Source organism: Dicentrarchus labrax, unplaced genomic scaffold (assembly GCF_905237075.1).
Source record: "Dicentrarchus labrax unplaced genomic scaffold, dlabrax2021, whole genome shotgun sequence".
Lineage (NCBI taxonomy): Eukaryota > Metazoa > Chordata > Actinopteri > Moronidae > Dicentrarchus > Dicentrarchus labrax.
In genome coordinates this window covers 8,019,691-8,037,660 of record NW_026136712.1, presented here as the reverse complement: position 1 = coordinate 8,037,660, position 17,970 = coordinate 8,019,691, and the positions used below count along the sequence as shown (strand labels likewise).

General features: G+C 41.1%; 1 protein-coding gene and 1 non-coding gene across 2 annotated transcripts in view; both read right to left on the bottom strand.

The window, feature by feature from the left end:
* Positions 1-2,650: 2,650 nt before the first annotated feature.
* Positions 2,651-17,970, bottom strand: part of fam20cb (FAM20C golgi associated secretory pathway kinase b) — a 49,377-nt gene continuing 34,057 nt past the window's right edge. The window contains exons 4-11 of the mRNA XM_051417786.1: positions 11,131-11,223; positions 7,286-7,401; positions 6,473-6,653; positions 6,067-6,176; positions 5,719-5,800; positions 4,980-5,039; positions 4,691-4,841; positions 2,651-4,522 (exon numbers count right to left, since the gene is read on the bottom strand). Of these exons, the coding sequence (XP_051273746.1) occupies positions 4,406-4,522; positions 4,691-4,841; positions 4,980-5,039; positions 5,719-5,800; positions 6,067-6,176; positions 6,473-6,653; positions 7,286-7,401; positions 11,131-11,223 (910 nt within the window). The 3' untranslated portion in view covers positions 2,651-4,405. The remainder of the gene's footprint in view (positions 4,523-4,690; positions 4,842-4,979; positions 5,040-5,718; positions 5,801-6,066; positions 6,177-6,472; positions 6,654-7,285; positions 7,402-11,130; positions 11,224-17,970) is intronic.
* trnar-ccu (transfer RNA arginine (anticodon CCU)) lies at positions 8,383-8,455 on the bottom strand. Its single transcript has one exon. It is a non-coding gene; the product is annotated as a tRNA-Arg (tRNA).

The following is a 17,970-nucleotide window of genomic DNA, read 5'->3' as shown; positions in this document are numbered from 1 at the left end:
TGTAATGGATATTTTTACTGTGTGGAATTCCTAGTTTTATATAACTTGAATGATCTGAATACTGAGTGCTATATAATCAGATTTATCTATTCCTTCTTTGCTTTATACACTCAACCACAAAGCAACATAACTGACTTCATTGAACAAGTAGCTCGCAAAGTGAGCTCATTCAGCTGTCGGATTGATTCATACAAAGCTGTAAATAGAACAGCAGGAGAGGCAGTGTAGAGGAGGAGAGGAGGAGGTCACTGTATCAGGTTGGTTTGAACTGAGATCTGATAAGCGCCTCATGGTTCACTCCCATGACGAGGCTTCCTCTGGCGTCCTGTCTGCGGCCGGCCGCAGTGATTACAGTCCTTAGTTCTCCTCTGGTCACTCTCTGTCCCTCTGATGGTTGTCTCAGACTCTGCTTCCTCCATTCATAGCCATGTCTGCCTGTGTGTGTGTGTGTGTGTGTGTGTGTGTGTGTGTGTACATGCATTTATGTAAACCAACCAAGTAGCTTTTCCGGGGGCTGTTCTGTGAGGAAAGGTTATCAAAACACAACAGTGCACTGGGAACTGTAAACATGCTTATGCACAGAGCTGGGGCTGAGAGCCATTTTCTTTTGCACTGTACTGTGCAGCCATCCTCAGTGCGGCCATTCACTGTCACATTACAGAGAGCTGCAGATAAGACCCCCAGAACAGGCCTGTGCCCACCAGGGTGTTCACTTTGGTCCAACCAGTCTGGCTCATGGGGGTCTTCTGGGTTTATCTCGATTGGAGCTAATAGCGCACTTAATGTTTTATTCATCCTATCAAGTTTTAGAAAACAAAGTTACACCTTCAGTAAAACTCCGACTGATCATTGTCAGATGGCAGGAATTCAGATTTTTAGGAGCTACAAGATCAGTTCCAACCTTTGTGAACATGATACAGCTACTGAAGTATATCTTGTTTTTCTTTGGCAAGCAATGATTTACAAAATCTAAAAAAGTGGATATTTTATTTAATAATATTATTTGCTGATTGACATTAAATGACTCTTTGAACACAACTTTTATAAGATTTTTTCTTGCTTTTACTACAGAGGTGTATGTCCTCTTACTGTGTTTTAATCTGTTGCTGGTTTTATTCTATTTCTATGTTTTTCCATTTTTAGTCTGCCCTTTTTCTGTACTATTGCATTACTGTATTACATTATGAATTATTGCCTATTCTTTTGTATTATTCCGTTATCGTGTATACGTGTACTTCTCTCAACTCCAGTTGTTTTTAAATGTGCTATATTAATAAACCAAAATTCTCCCTTTCACTTTCTTTCCAAGACTATTAGTGAGCTTTAAAAGTGGTTAGTGGTTTCCCCCATTTCAGTCTTTATGCTAAATTAGGCTAAACACGTCCTGCTTCCAGTCCCGAAATATCTGCAATATGTACTATATTTGTAAGGTTTTGTTTCATTTGTATTGTTTTTACAATTATTTATTTTTATTTATTGCCAGTTTTATGGAGCCTGTTATCAGGCGCATCACTTATGATCAGTCTTTTATTTATCAATGAATCAATTGTATTAAAATAATAGATTTTTTCCCCCAGTGGTTTGTCAGACTCTAGCTAATGTCCACTCATGCTCTGAATGTTGCTGTGGCAGTATGTCTTGTCTGTTGTGGTAGAAAGTAACTCAGCACATTTATTAAAGTACTAGGTGCTTTTACGTATTTACATTTTCTGCTACTTTATACTTTTTACTCTCATTCATAATAAAAAATGAATAGTTATAGATTAAACTATCTAACAGTAAATAAAAAGATTAAAGATGTGCTCCACCTCCACCTGCTGTAATGTAAAATGCTACTAATGTGTTAATATTCCAATCTGATATATATAATAATATAACTCTCTGAAAGGGGCTAGTCTGCCCAACAAGTACTTTTACTTTAATATTTTAATTTTCCTGTTAATACTTTTGTACTTCAAAACTAATCTCTTGAACTTTTACTAGTAACAAAGTATTTGTAAGGAGCGGTATTGCTACTTTTACTTGAGTAAAATATATAAATACTTTTTCCTCCACTGCTTGTTTGTCTCTTTTTTTAGTCACTTTCAATGCAACCAGTTCATATAAAGAGATATTTATTTGTTTATTCATTTAAATTTGCACAATGTACCATTTTGCTTTAATCCTGAGGGTGTTTACTTTATCAAAGGACCATGTGTGATTATTGGAAGCTTGAAATATCAATAAGTAGTAGAGGTTGAATAGAGGGAATTATTTCTAGTCCCCAGTTTAGGTTAAATAAGGTCACATTACTAACTGTAGTGTTCCTTTAAGGGGGTACTCCACTGATTTTAAATGGCAAAGTCAATCAACCAGGCACAGGAACAACTCTTGTAAGCTTGCAGTGGTGGTAATTTTCTGGAAAAGAAATGTCTTTTTTTTTTTGCTGTTATTGTGCACGTTCCACATTAAACAGCATCCACTTAGTATTTTCCTCTTTCCGGCTGGCTTCCTATCTTATGAAAAAAAATCTTGAAGAATCACTTAACTTTTACAACATTATGTCTATCTTCCCTGATGATTAAATATTAATAAAGTCTTAAATAATATTGAAACATGCATAATAAACAAATACACACAAAAGCAAAGAAAACATAGACTCACTATAATATTCTGCTTATTTTGTTTTATTGCACTTTTACCATGATGCAAAGAAATAAAAATAAAAAAATCCACAGAAACAATGAGTTGAATAAAAAAAAAAAAAAGAAGGATTTTCACTTTAAGAACACATCATCTAAAGGTTCTCCATGGATCCACCCATACGTCCATACACACTGTACTGACCTGACACAGGACTATGGAAACTTAAAGACTCTATAATAAAACCCTTATGGAACAGATGGAGTCAGCACACACATATATGTAGACCTCTGTATCATATCGATAGCTCGTACCTGGGAGGAGTTTAAACCTTTCCGCTATGAAACCAGACATTCAAGTATTTCTATCATTGCACAGGCACTAGATTTTCCTACTGTATATATTAACTTTCAGCCAGTGACTGAATCGTGGACACCAACAGTTAAGCTATCAGCTGTTGGTTACGAATGAAATATACATCCTGAAAAATAATCTCTCCACAACAGCAACATCTGGACATCAAATATATTACAAAGAAAACAATAATATAAAACTATTAGGATCACATTTGGCTTTTGGTACCATAAATCTAACCTCATATCTGTTGCACTGAAAGAAATAAAGACAGTAGTTAGATTAAATGTTGTAAACACAGGCGGAGACTTGCTCGTTTGAACCGTTTGAACCAATACTTTTGGCTGCTGTAAAACAATTTGAAAAGCGAGCTTGATTTTTGGAATAGGGAGAGATATGTAGAAGGTTAATTTTTACTGAGAGGCACGAACCTGGCAACTACTTTTGCACATGCTCAGTTTGCCCTCTTTTGGACAAATGAGGAAGTACACCACTGTGATGTAAATTCAATGGTTCATAACAGAAGAAATGACGTGTTACTGATTAGAATTTATTTCAAACAATAAATATGAATTTTAATAAATACTCTGTCAAGTACAAGTAACATTTATGGGCAAAATTAATGGACAAATCCAGGAGTAAACCTGCACTCCGATCAAATATCTCCATCTTGAATACAACTGATAGATGCTGAATCAGCTCAGCAGAAATCAAATTTTTAAAAAAAGACACTATGCAATAAAACACTTTTCAGCAAATCAATAAAACGTCATTTTGATCATTAAGACAACAGGAAGTCGACCTCCGCCTCCTCCTACTCCTCCACCGGGAACCCAAACACTTGCAATACCAACAATACGTATAAACACATAATTCAGTGAAGAGAGGGGAGGGGGCTGGGGGCTCAGGAGGTTCTTTACAAGTCCTCAGAATTCACTGAATTCAAAAAAAGGTCCTGAACAAGACAGAGAGAAGGCGTCTCTTGCAAGACTTTCATGGTTTGGTAGTGCTGCGGTGGGTCGGTGGGTGTTTGGGTCAGCTGTGGTGACACTATCCTACACTAGAGTCAGGGTTGGATATTTTTAAGGAGTCTGGGTGATGTTGGGAAAGGTTCAGTTTAGTCTGTGACCCAGCCCCAAATCCATCCAGAAGTCTTCGATATCACCTGCGTCTTGAGCGTCAGTACAGGGTCAAGTCATTGCACTGTTTGTCCAGTCCTATCCAGCAGGCTTCCACTTCCACACAGCTTATATTAACCTCAGGCAGGTGGGCTTCCCTGTGAGTTCAGCAAAACAAAAATCAAGCCCTCTGAGATATTCAGCACAGACGGAGCTCATCTGTGTTACAGGATGCCAGTTCAGTTTTAAGAGAAAGACTGGATCTCCCATCGCCAGGGATTCAGTCCTATCAAGCTGCCCCCCCCAGACAGCTACCTCCGTCGGGGGCCGGTGTGGGCGTGGTCTGTCCCTTGGTGCCCCTGGAGGTCATCCTCCACAACGTAACTGTAGCCCTCCTTTTCAATGCATTCTGATAGCACATTCAGGACCTGGTGACAATGAAACAGCACAAGAGAAAATAATTTATCGTTGAATGAATTAAAAAAAAGCTGTAGTTATTACGTTCCCCCCATTTCAGTGACTATAAACTGTTCCTTTAAAGATTTAAATAAATAAAAAGAGGGCACACTGTAGAAAAATGGGTATATAGCACTGACCTGGCGTAGTCGTCTGTCCATGGCGTCCAGGTGTGGCTGGATGAGGATGGGACTAAGGCGGTCCCTCACCAGGGATTCTGCCATGAGCATGGACAGCTTGTATTCTTCCTTAGCCAGCAGCTGCAGACGCAAGTGGGTTGACTTCCTTACCCTGCAGAAAGAGAGCAGCCAGGGGGGAGAAGAGTCAGTGTGACTTCATGCGGTTATACCCACATACTGTACGCATATAGTCAACAATACAAACACCCTTCTTATCAAGCTACGTAAAATCGAGAAGAAGAAGTCTTACCTGCAGCACTGGGTCAATGGCACCAGGATAGACATCTCATCATGGGAGTGCTTTCCAAAGCTAGGACCAAAGACAGAAGCATGGAAGGTTTTGAAGGTGATGAATCCTTTTCCTGTGCAATTTGCTGCTCGTCTGCTACTTTTATTGTTTCAAGTTTGGGATTAGTGTGATTACTATGCAGCAGTTTATATGGCAGTCTATTCCTCATCTGCATAATTGTATGCAGTTTCCTGCGCTTCATAAAAAATGTGCATATATTTGCAAATTTAATGAACTATTCCTGAAAAAGATGATTTTTCATGTATAGTACAAACTCAGATTTCAATGCTCAGAATTACACAGTGATTAACTGTACATGAACTCATCATGAGGACATATGAATTATATACTGTAATGTGCTAAAACCATGAAGAAGTCCCGAATTAACTATCTACAAACTGCTAACCCATTACAGTTAATGAGTTTTCCTATAATTATTAGTCATCCAAAATGTACACCAATAACCACTGGCATCATTCAGGAAATGCTTCTTTTTTAGTTTTACCATCTCTTTCTTTCACTCAATTTAAGCTTACTTTTTAAAATATCTTTTTTATATGACACCTGCTCATCATGTATTTGTTTTAGTAATTCTCTCACCCATTATTTGTTGTTTTCCGTATGGATGCACTAATGTACTACAGCTGAGTTTTTAATGACAAACAGTCTGACAATCTTGAAGTACAATGCAGAAGCCTACCCTCTGCCATTGTCCAGATGTATGATAAAGGTCTCATTTCCAAACTTTTCAAACGTCTCATAATGGTGGCGATCCATGTTTCCTGTGATGGAATACACAAGTACACAATGTGTATTAGTTAAGTACACAATTCATCCAAGAGTGAAATGGTGCTAAAATAATGTGTGTAATACACCTACTTAGCATATGTGAAATACTGTTACACGAAATGAATGTATGCATACAACAATGTTTTGTGCTTAGACCACGGTAGGATAGTGAAATCCTGGGTGATGACATTTGTTTGGGTGAATTAGCATTACCTTAGAAGCAGAAAACCTGTTTATGTTTGTGTTGTGTCAGACTCACCCATGAGGAAGTCAAAGACGGTCATGTCCATGATGTCCAGCAGTCGTGTCCCACTGTCATAAGGTGGAGTCTGTTTGACTTCCTCGCAGTAGTCCGGGTCCACCTCCCACCTGAGGAGTTCCAAATATCACACAAACAACATCTTTAATACATTTATGCATCTGCTCTTAAAAAATATCATAAAAATTTCTCCCCCCCCTTTATGTTTGTTCCAATTTATTCTTGAGATGACTTTTGGGACTATTTTAAAGTGTTTTCTTCCATGGCACGATTTATACAGTTAATTTTATTCTGTCTGGATGCCAGTCAGCTTTGACACATGGTTTACACACCACAGTCTGATATCTGAACCTACAGGACTCCACTGTGAGTGCAGCACTGTCTGAGAGCAGGATCAATCTCTTACTCTGCCTTCTTGCGTTTGTGGTAGGAGCGTCTCCACGGGTTCCTCCAGGTCTTGCGTTTGGCGAGGGCCAGGTCCGGGAGGAAGGCAGCCAGGGATCCTTCTATCTGGTCCGGTTTACCACACAGAGCATGCTCAGTGGAGCAGTAGTACGAACACTCTCCGTAGAAACACACGTTGTTGGCTGAGAAAAGGGAAAGAAGAACATTGTTGTGGACGCTTTATTAAGCCCCTTTTTTTTATTAACATATGAAAAGAGACTGTAAGGTGTATTCTATTTTGCTACTCCCTTTTGGATGGGAGTAGTAAACACCACATATATTTGACGATTAAAATGATCTGGGGACATTCAATGAGTTGCAATAATTGCTGAGACTGTCAGTAATTTTAATCCAGTAAAGATTTTCCATGTGTATAATATGTAAAATAAAGGTTGCATCGCTAATTAACTGCCATGCTTTGGCACAAGCTAAAGTCCCCTGATAATACTAATCCAATGCAAATGAATATCCCAGTGATTCAGGGCACAGAACTAGCTTTGCTCTACATTATGAGGAAGGAAAGAGTTTTTTGCGTCATGAAAAAACTGCCCTGATGGCAATTTTTTTTTTGCTTCATAAACTTAAATATTATTTGTATAACAGCGTGTCCCACAGTTTTGGGGCTCACACAACAGGTACTAAAAAGTAAATCTGTGCAGCATTTTTATTAATTCTGTGAATGTAGCAAAATCCATCTGATGGTATCTTGGTTAAAGTTTTTTCCTTCTAGATATGTCTCAAAAAAGCAATAACTCTGCACTTGTTCAGTGTGTACCTGGTGAAATGAAGAAGGTCCTCCAGAGCTTTTTGTCCCGCGTGACATCTCGGATCTCCTTCGTCATGTTGACAAGCCTGCCGGCCACAGGAGGGACACGACGAAAGTCCAGGATCCTACAGAACAGAGACACATAGGGGTTACATTATGCCTTCAGAATACACTTTTACGCCTCCTCAGGGGGGTGGGGGAGAACTGAAGGGGGGGGGGGGGGGGGCATGAATCAAAGGTACTGCATAAAGTTAAAACGTAAAGCCGTATGTGTTCTGACAACGGGAATGTAGTGATTGTAGCCAATGCGGTGAGCAGTTGCAGGAGTGGCTGTGACAAACTGCTCAAGGAAGCCACTAATGTACTTTAACTTTAATTGCCACAATTTGGGTCAAAAATCGCACTCCTTCTCAGAGTCATAATTCAGTCAAAGCTGAACACACAGACAGGACAAAGATTAGATTAGATCAGATGAGATTCAGCGTGATTTATATTTTCCTCTATCTCCAATGTCTGTCACAAATAAATGTCCATAAATCTACTCAATCCTTGTCCAGTATGCAAATTATACATGTGTGACTTAGAAACTTGAAGCCACCAGTGCACATACACTGAGAATGGACGAAGTACAAGAAATCTTGTCTCCAGCAGGAAAACTTCAGAAATAAACAAAATTTGCATATTCATAGATTCTGTAATTTTTAATAAGGTAGAAGGAGAAAAAGCCTTTTTAAGGATTTTAATGTTAGCTAATAGCTTTGGCATACTTCTAATGGTGCCAATTTACAAAAATGTAAATAAATATAGGATAAGAAAATAAGTACTGGAATATAGCAAGTTTGTTTCAAAATGAGACAAACCGTAGGTACACATTTCTAACAAAATCATGGTAGGTGTGAAACTAAATTACAGGAGCCATAAAAACAGAGTCATCTCTTGTTTTGAATTACTGGCTGACAATAACCCTGTAAATGTTGCTTCGCTTTTTTTGAGAGTGATGGAGAGTTTAATTTTTCTTCTAAATAACTGTATATGTACTGAACAACTGTCTGCAGAGAGCAGCACGAAGGATGAGGTGTTTGTAAATTAATGCGGAAAACAAACACCACCCCAGATGGGACTCGAACCCACAATCCCTGGCTTAGGAGGCCAGTGCCTTATCCATGAGGCCACTGGGGCAGACAACCATGTAAATTGTACTCATGTAATTTAACGTTACAGCCAGCTGGGGGCACTGTGGCATAAGTATTGACAATTATACCACATGGCGGTAAACCTCCCTGTGTGGTTTTTATGTGGCTATCATTCTACAGCAAACACATTTTTAACTTCCACACAGCCTACCGATGTAATATACTCCAAGATATATAACCTACATCTCTATTCCACCTCGTGATTTTGTGTCTTTGCATCATGTGCCAGGAAACCAGCGCCAGTGTCTGTGTGTATGTCTGTCAGATGAAGACAGAAAGGTTTAATAAAGCTGTCTTTCACTGAGAGATGGCGTGGCCGTCTCCCTATGTGCGTGTCACATGCCTATTTTATGCACGTGTAGCCCCTTGTTGTCAATACCAACAACATCAGCACAAGCTCTTTAAATATTGATACCCCTGACAACACCTAATGGCCGAGGCCTGGGGGCAGAGAGGCACAGGAAGAGAGAGTGATAGAGAGACATGGGTGGATTTGGTGGAGTAAGAGAGAGAGAGAGCTGTTAATCAAGAGCCTGTCTCACAAACGATGCCATCAAGGAGTGTGGTGGCGGGTGGAGTGAGACAGACGTACACAGTCATGTCTCTTTCCTCGGACACAGGATGAAGCACCGCGCAGCACCGTCTGGCCTGCTGGGCCCGGGCCTGCTGCCATGGTAAAAGGGAACAGCTACAGCGGACTTCAGATCTGTTCATCAATCACACGTTTGTCTCTCCATCCTCTTCCCTTTGATAAACCTCATTCCCACGGTGGCCATTTTAAACTTGTGTTGTATTCAGGGTGGGATTTAGGGACCCGCTGCGAGCTGTGCACAAACAGCAGGGTGGGAATCGTCATTTCACATATTCCCTGCAGAAAAATGTATAGGATACCAGCGGGTGTCATGAATTTAGAGCTATGTGGTTTAATATTTTAAGGTCATATCGCTCCTATGTCTTTTCATCTGCTCTCTCTTTCCCACCTTATGCAGAAATAGCAAGTGCACATCCCATTTAAATCTAATCACATAATTAATGATGCTTATAGCAGTGTAGCCTATATAAAAAAAGACATGTGGCTCTCTGTGTGTGTGTGTGTGTGTGTGTGTGTGCTGCTTTTAAAAAGAGCCTGTGTGTGTCTGTGGGCCCCCTGGGAGGCAGTGTAGCCTAAGTCTCTGCACCAGCAGCAGCAGCTCTGTAGCCAGGCTCTAATTTAGAACAGACAAAATAAGGGAAAAAAATAAAGTGCTGCTTTTGGCAAAGCCTGCCTGGCTTATATTTAGAATGGGCACAGGGCCTTTCATGCCTTTGGTTTCCTCCTCTTCCCCTTAACCAACACATATGCAGGGAGTGTGTGAGCGTATTTTCATGTGTGTGTGTGTCTGTACAGAGGACCAGATGTGTAGCAGACTGGTGAAGAAAGCTGCTGCTAATGCAATTGCTGCTGAACTGTGTCATTGTGCCTGAAGGAAAAGCAGATTCAACATCCCTCTTACCCACCACGGCCCCCCTCGTGTGTGCATTGTGTGTATGTGAATGGACGTGTGTGTGACCTCAGTATCATCTTGTATCACCAGCATTCGCACAACAACACAATCCCCCTGCTCATAATAACATACAGCCACAGTGACGTCAGCTGGACTTTAATAGCAGCAACGCCGCCGCTGAAACTCATCGCTGTCTCTCGTCCATCAGAGAGCCTCATGAGGTTTTTTCGTTTCATTAAAGTCTCTCCAGCAAGCCGGCCGTAAAGTGTTAACCTTGTAAAGGCGGTGAAGTCAGAGAGCGTGGTGGTTAGCTGAGCAAGGAGGCTGCAGTCATTGTTCAGTCAGATGCTAGCTGCGGGAGGGCGGCATTCATTCTCTATGACTCATGGCCTCTCGGAGCTCACAGGCTTTACTGTACGGGACCTGAATCGCACCGCTTGCTGTGTTTGAAAAAAAAAACAAAGGCGAGTTTCTGAAGGAATCAGAAAGTAAAAAGGAGAAGCAAATGTACCAATAAGTGTACGCCTGATATAGATATACATGGAGCTGTATTGCTGTATATGTGGGGGGACCTTGCAAACACGTCTCTTAAAAGCTTTACTGTAAAACAGAAGAGTCCAGATCTTTCCCTTCAGGTATGGTATTCTGCAGGATTTTGTTCCCTCCCAGGTGGTTAATGAGCTGACACGAGGAGAAGCAAATTAGCAATCAGGGAGGACCAAAACCTGCAGGACGTTGGCCCTCGAGGATGGAAAGAAGTACTTGGGCTTGAAGGACAGATTCAACAGCATCAGCTGTTTTTCCTTGTTTTAGTTGAAAATCTTCATAGCATAGGGGCCATTTTTGGACCAGACATCCACTGCTACCCCTGAGGGTACTGTAAGCACCTGGCTTCGACAAGGAGGAATAATGCGTGGAACAAATACTCGGTATCTCTGGTTTGTGTGTTTTGTGGCTCAGTCAGCGGTTTTACTTGCACACACTTAAAAAGATATTACTAGGCATCTGAAATTATTACAAAAATCTGTATATCTTCTTTGCTGCCCCTTCAACTACCCTGCCTGTGCTTAAAAATGCCCCTGTGTAGCGAGAAGTCTGCTTTACAGGGTGGAACCAAAATAACACATGCACCACACACACAAGCACACACCCCTGAGACTGGCTTATGTCGACCTACTTGTCCAGATGAAAGGCAGCGATCTCGGCGTTGTGTCTTTCAAAATCTGAGAAATAGAAGAAGTCTGGTGGGGTCTCCTGCTCCCGGGTCTGCCTGCAGAGACACAAGGAAAAATGATTAGAGGTCAGGTATAACTGACATGCAAAGCCAAGGTTTTGACAGTCAGCAATATGCAAAGGGCTCAGTGTTAACCTGAAAATGCAGCATATTAAAAAACTGGAGCTATTATTTTCTTGATTCATGGTTCTGTCTGAATGTCTGGAGCAAAAAAAAAAACACCTATCACAAGATCCCAGAGGTCCTGTAATAATTTGTTTGTTGGGAAAAAGCCAAAGATATTCAATTTGCTTTCATAAAAGACTAAGAAAACCAGAAAATGTTCACTTTAAGAAGTTGGAAAGAGTACATTTCTCTACTTTTGCTTGACCAATAATTTAAAATTATTTTCTTTTGCTTTCTGTCAGTTGATCTCCAATTGTTTCATCGTAAACTTGCATAAAAAATGTTGCTATGGAGTTTACAAAACAAGATGGCACACTAACAGAAGTTTAAAGTATTTGTTGAGTGTACTGCACATTGATATTGGTATCTGGGATTCAAGTCAATCTTCAACACAACTTGACATTTCCGAAGATGTCTCACTCCAGAGGTGCCCATTCAGTGATAAAAAACACTTCACTTCACACCTGTGTACCCAAGACTGCGAACAGCATTTGTGAGCAATAACCAAGGCACAATAAACTAGTGTCCTTGCCTCACAAGAAAGCCCTTGACAGAGCTACTGTGGGTGTTTTGTGGGGCAACAAGAAACGGGGGACAATTGAAGGTCAGAGACTTCCTCCTGAAGCATCCACTCCTGTTCTCGATCTGTACCTATTTCTGTCCAGCTTTGATCCTTCCCCAAAAAAGTGCTTTCCACACACATTTTGCCTTAAAGCTCTTACTGGAGGGAAAAGAGGCTCTTAAAGGCTTAAATCCCAGAGCTGATGGAACACGGGCCAGGATGGGGCAGGACAGACAGGACGGCCGGGGTAAAAAAAGGCGAAGTCAAAGGAAGTGGAGGTGAAAAGACTCCCAGAGAAGGTGCTGGGTATAAAAAATATGTTAATGTCTTTGAGGACAGCGGTGCGGTCCATCATCAAATTGGAATCTTTCTACAGAGGAGCTGCATATATGAGTTATTATTTCCTTTTATGCACGCTGCCTTCTCTTTGCTTCTTTATTGACAACAGTAAATACTTTCCAGGAAGGCAGCTGAGTGTAATGATTTGGACTGCAGCCTCTGCCATTTCTGCTTCAGCTAGCTGAGGGAGGATGAGAAGAATGGAAACTATCTTGGCAACTTCTCTTTCTCTCCTTCTCTCTCTATTCCCTCCGGATGCCTCTCTCTGTTTATTTCGCTCAAAATCCTCTATCTCACCTCCTCTGCTTCTCCGCTCTCCCTCGCGCAGAACAGTTTTCTCTGCTTTTTTCCCCTCCGCGTCCAACGGCTTAATACTTTATATCTGTCTGCCTCTCTCTCGCTCTCCGTTTCCATCCATCGCTCCCTTCCTCAGCTGGCTGGCTGATTGTAACTCCACAGCTGCGTGGCTGACATATGCACCAGTCATTAACTAACCCAACATGGAGCCCAGAAACACAGTCATCCACTAAAAATTCCTCTATTTCCTCCTCTCTTTATCGCTCTTGTTCTGTCTCGCTCTCATCTCTCTCCATCCTCTATCTTCCTGCAAGCGTTTGACAGGCTGCTACATGCAGATCGGTGGCTGAGTTTGACCAAAGTAAACAGAAAATCATTATGTGGTACGTTTTGTGTTAAAATAGCTCTGAACACTGTCATGAGCTTATCAGAAAAGTATTTAGCTCCCCTTTTCACAGCAGTCTGCTAAGATCAGCATCAGAATTTAACATATGCAGTCTGTCATGGTAGCCTATTCCTCCTCTACATTCCCAGTGTCCTCACTCTCTTCTCCTCTCTCCTGCTCATCTCTCACTTCTCTGCCACTAAAGGCAGAGTGCCGTCTGTTGATGGTATCGCTCTCTTCTTCTGGATAGCCTTGCTTCAGGGACACAGCTCTCGCTCTACATCAAGGAAAAATGATACTGACTTTGAAAGCAAGAGCGCAGTGTCTATTTACACCAGTGCTGCTCAGCCCCGCAACAGGACAATATCATTCAGTCCAGCATATGAGGCGGCTACAACTGTTTTATCGATGGGGACAGTTTTGCTAAGTCAGGCCCTGGATTTATTTCTCGCCAAATGTCAGGAAAATTAGTCCTGGGTGAATAAATCAGTGATGGTTTTCAAAGACTATAATAAATAAAGTTTGGGATAAACTTGTGATATGCAAGTGAAGTGAGTGTGAAGTGGAAGGCTTAAAACTGGTATCCACTGAAATCATTTGGTGGAACGGCATGAAAGGCTAAAAACAGCCTGTTTAAGAAGCTCTCCACTCTTGATTGAGAAATATTGATTTGTTTTTTTTTTGTCCAGTTGATTGGTCGATGGCAACTTTGAAGGAACTGGTCGACAGAGTGAGAGGAGTAGATTGATACCACTCTGATGCCTGTATGCATTTAGGAAGAAACCATCAGTAGGCGGTTAGCTTAGCTTAGGAAACAGCTAGCCTGACTGTCCAAAGGGAACAAATTTGCCTACCAGCGCATCTAAAGATCACTAATTAAATGTTTATGTCATGTATGTATGTCTATTAGTGAATTTTTATGTTTAATGTTATGTTCTATCTTGTTTGTTTATTTTACTATCCTAAAAAGCATGATAATTAATATATGATATATTTTTTTCAGTGAACATGTTAAGTGCATTACATTAAATGAACAAAAATAGACCACTTTAAAATGTAGTTTTGTTTGCCAGGCTAACCTTGTTTCCACTCTTTATGCTAAGCTAACTGCAGGCAGTAGCTTCAGCTTTAACAGACAGATACAAGAGTGGTATCGATCTTCTCAAGAATGCGAATAAATATATGTAATGAATGTATTTTATTTTTGAACAGATTCCCTGACACATTTTAGTCCCTGAAAATCAGAACTTTCATTGCATTTGCATTCTTATGTAAACCCTCCCTTGGCATCTGATCAAGATTTCCAGCACTGACTGACATGATATTGTATCGTAAAATAAAGATAATATATTCACAAGATAAAAACTTGCAGTTGCATACAAGTAGCACAGACAAAATGTCTGGTAGTGGAGTTCTAACTTGTTAGTATTTCATTACCGTGCTGACAGTATAGGAGTCGTGGTTATTTCCTGGAGTATAAGTATAAGCAAACAGTCTAGTGCAATGATTCATGGTCATTCAGCCTTAAAGAAATCCACAAGCATACTTCACACAGTCCTACTACATTTCTGTCTCTATAGGGGACGACACCACAATAAGCTGCTTTATTCATGCTTCTGCTCGTAAGCTCCAATGTGCACCAAAGAAAACCACAACTCGACGAGGTGCACATGTTTTGTGTCACTGCTTTGCAATGGGTTTGTGAATGCTAATATGAGTGAGCGGCATGTGAATACAAGCATGTGTTTGCATTTGAGACTAATTTCTCTGCCTGTGGCCCGGCTTGAGATGTGGCTGCACTGATGCTCTCCTCTCACTGAATGCCAGCCAGGAAGCAGGAAGGCTGGATAATTACCGTGATCCACATCCAATTCAAATGTCAATAAAGTTATTTAGAGCATGGCATGATGCCCCTTCCACCCCCATCCCCCACCCCCCGCTGACCGGGAGAGAGGAAGAAGTAAAGAAAGGAGAAGAGATAAACTGTGACAAAGGCAGTGGAGTTTAATGGGGAGAATAACCAGGGACAGAGTAGAGGACAAACTACAATAGATGTCTCTCAACTAACAAATATGCAGCTGTTACACGTTACGTAACATTATGTTTGAATCCTCTAACAGCAGCACCTGTGTTCGGGCAACTCTGAGCGTGTTCTGATCAAGCAAACCATTAGGGGCATGTTGTCTCGAGGAAGCTGTGCCGTCAACGTAAGGCAGAGGAAACATACATAAATGTATGACCACATAATAAAGTCTATAAATGTTTGAGTACACAGTATGCACTGTGCTCGGAGAAAACAGAGGGGAGGGCAGAGATGTTGGTTGCTTAAGAGCCATTCGTCCCTTTCACTGTACACTGCCTGGTTGAGCTTAACCTTTAAAATATTTACAAATCCACAGTGGATTTATGCTGAATGATAAGTAGATATCTTGCACCAAGCATTTCTTCAGAAAGGGATAGTTGAACTGCCAAATGCTGCTCTGTAAGGGCAGACAGAAAGAAAGTATTTTTTAAGTAGGATTTGGTGCCGCAACTACAGCTGCACAACAACGGCGCCATCAGATCCTTTATCACTTGCAGCAGGTGAGACGTACTGAGCTGAGCATGCCCAGTGTGACCCTGGCCTTGCTGTAAACACATAGTTTACACTGGGTGGCCAGACAGTTACTTGGCTCCGCTCCCCGCTCAGGAGGGGCCCTAGCAGCAAGTGGGGCAGCAGAGGTCTAGCAGCAAACACACAGCAGTGTGAGAATATAAAGGTAAACGAGAGCACTGCATCTGGAAAATCTACCTGTGCATACAGTTGACCTCTACAACACCAGCAGGAGAGACAGAGGAAGGAGGGGGGAAAAAAGGAGGAGGCATTTCCTTTTGCCCTGTTATTGACATCAAGTTGGAAAAAAGGTATTTTGCCTCGAGCTGCAAATAAAAATACACTCATCAGATTCACTAATAAATAAAATTCTGGTGTTGGTCCCTTTCTTGCCTTTGGCGATGAGTTTAAAGTGAAAGGCATACTCCTACACAGCAAAGCTGAACACTGGCTGTGTTGTCCCTTTGGTAAAAAACCATCACAGACCAACCAGCATGGTAAACCTGGAGCATGAATCTGCTGTGTTCAGGATTTCTGGGTATCAAAGTTCAGTTACGCCAGCAATTTAGTATTGCTTTTCCACAAAGCTGGGAGGTCTTAAAGAGACAAACAGATTAAATAAATAAATAAATGAAAAAGAAATGGTAAAAATTGAAGGTAGAGAGTCGTATCATCATGTTACATATACTTAACAACATGTACAAAATGTTACTTTAATTGAACACTACTTGTTTCCATTTCCAAGATACCCGTGTTGCATCTCGGTGACTACAAGTTATTCATTATGAATCCAAAAGTTGTGACAGCTCAGCATTATGCATGAAGCATTTCATTGTGAATTCCTTCCACACAACTGAACGCACAGTAGGCTCTCTTTTCTGTCTTTTCAAGTTTTTCAGGTCCAACCTGCTCTCTTTTGAACAATCCTTCTCCAGTATCCATCTCCTGTATTCTGATTTATCTGAGACTGACTTAAATCATGGAAACATCATAAAAATGTTGTTTCCTTTGACTTTACAATAAGAGTGAATATCTTATCCAAGGTAATGTAAAATACCCAAAGTATCACCGTGTCACAGTGCATCTTGGCATAGCATGGGGAGAGGCTGTTTTATGTAGTTTCAAAGTCAAACTGCCAATTGATCACCATAAGCCTACAGTGATGGTTGTAGGCCACAGCGTAGAGGGGAAGCAGAGCCGAGGAGTAAAAAGATATGCTGTAAAATATGAAAGGACAAGGGCATCTTCCAGCCCCAGTGGGTTCCCACCAAAGGGCTGACTCCACACACTTGTCACACATCATCCGTCAAACCCCACGAGCACGGTGAAGTGAGAGCCCGCCCGCCCACCCACACACACACACACACACACACACACACACACACACACACACACACACTTACACACTCGTACGCATCTATATACCCGTATAAATATTGGCTCATACTGTAGTGTACGTGCACACAGACATACACAGAGAGAGCGTTTTTTTAAACCTCAAAAGGGGGGTGTTGAGCTGCAAGGACGCAGGTAAGCTTTAATGCATAAGAGGGTAAGATAGTGAATCCCATCTACGGGTCAACAAAAAAACAAAAAACAAGCATCACCACCACAGGGAGACTGGAGATGAGAGGAGGCGGTACATTGGTTTATCTCAAGCATAACGCATTTGGAGACTGACCTTTTGAGCAGTGACATTTGATAAATTGAGAAAAAATCTTTTCAGCAGCAAATGAGACAGGCTTACCTGCGCGTTTGCATCTGGCGATATGTGTTATGTGTTTACTGGTGTTGCTGCTATAACCCCTCCGCTGTAATCTTATGTAAGGATGTGGCGCACAAATGGGAAGCTGTGACAGGTTATTTTGTATGAGTGAGAGCTCTGTAGGTGGTACACGGAGATGACATTTTGTGTTTGAGTGGGAGAAGACATACAGAGAAAGAAAGGAAGGAAGGAGAGCACAGGGAGCACATGGAACAAAGAAAAAAAGAAGCTTAGACGGAAGGGAGAAAAGAGAGAAATAAATGAGGAAGGAAGGGAGGAACAAAGGTAAGAAAGACAGAAGGAAGGAAGGAAGCAAAGAAAGAAGAAAAGACGAAGAAGAACGATGGATAGAAGGATAGAAAGATGGAAAGAAAGAGGCTGAATGAAGGAAAGAAAAACATAAGGAAGCAAGGAAGAAAAAAGAAGAAAAGAAGATGAAAGTAGGAAGGAAATACAGAAAGAAAAAAGGAAAAATGAAGGAAAGACAAAGAAAATTGAAAAAGGGAAAGAAGTGGAAGGAAACAAAGACGGAAAGATGCAACAGAAGGAAGATGAAGGAAGAAAAGAAAACGACGGTGTAGAAGCCTTACATTTCATATCGTCAAGTTGTTTCTTTAAAGTTGGATGTCAGCCAGTTCTGTTATCTGCTGTGATACAACTGAAGTGTTTTATTTACT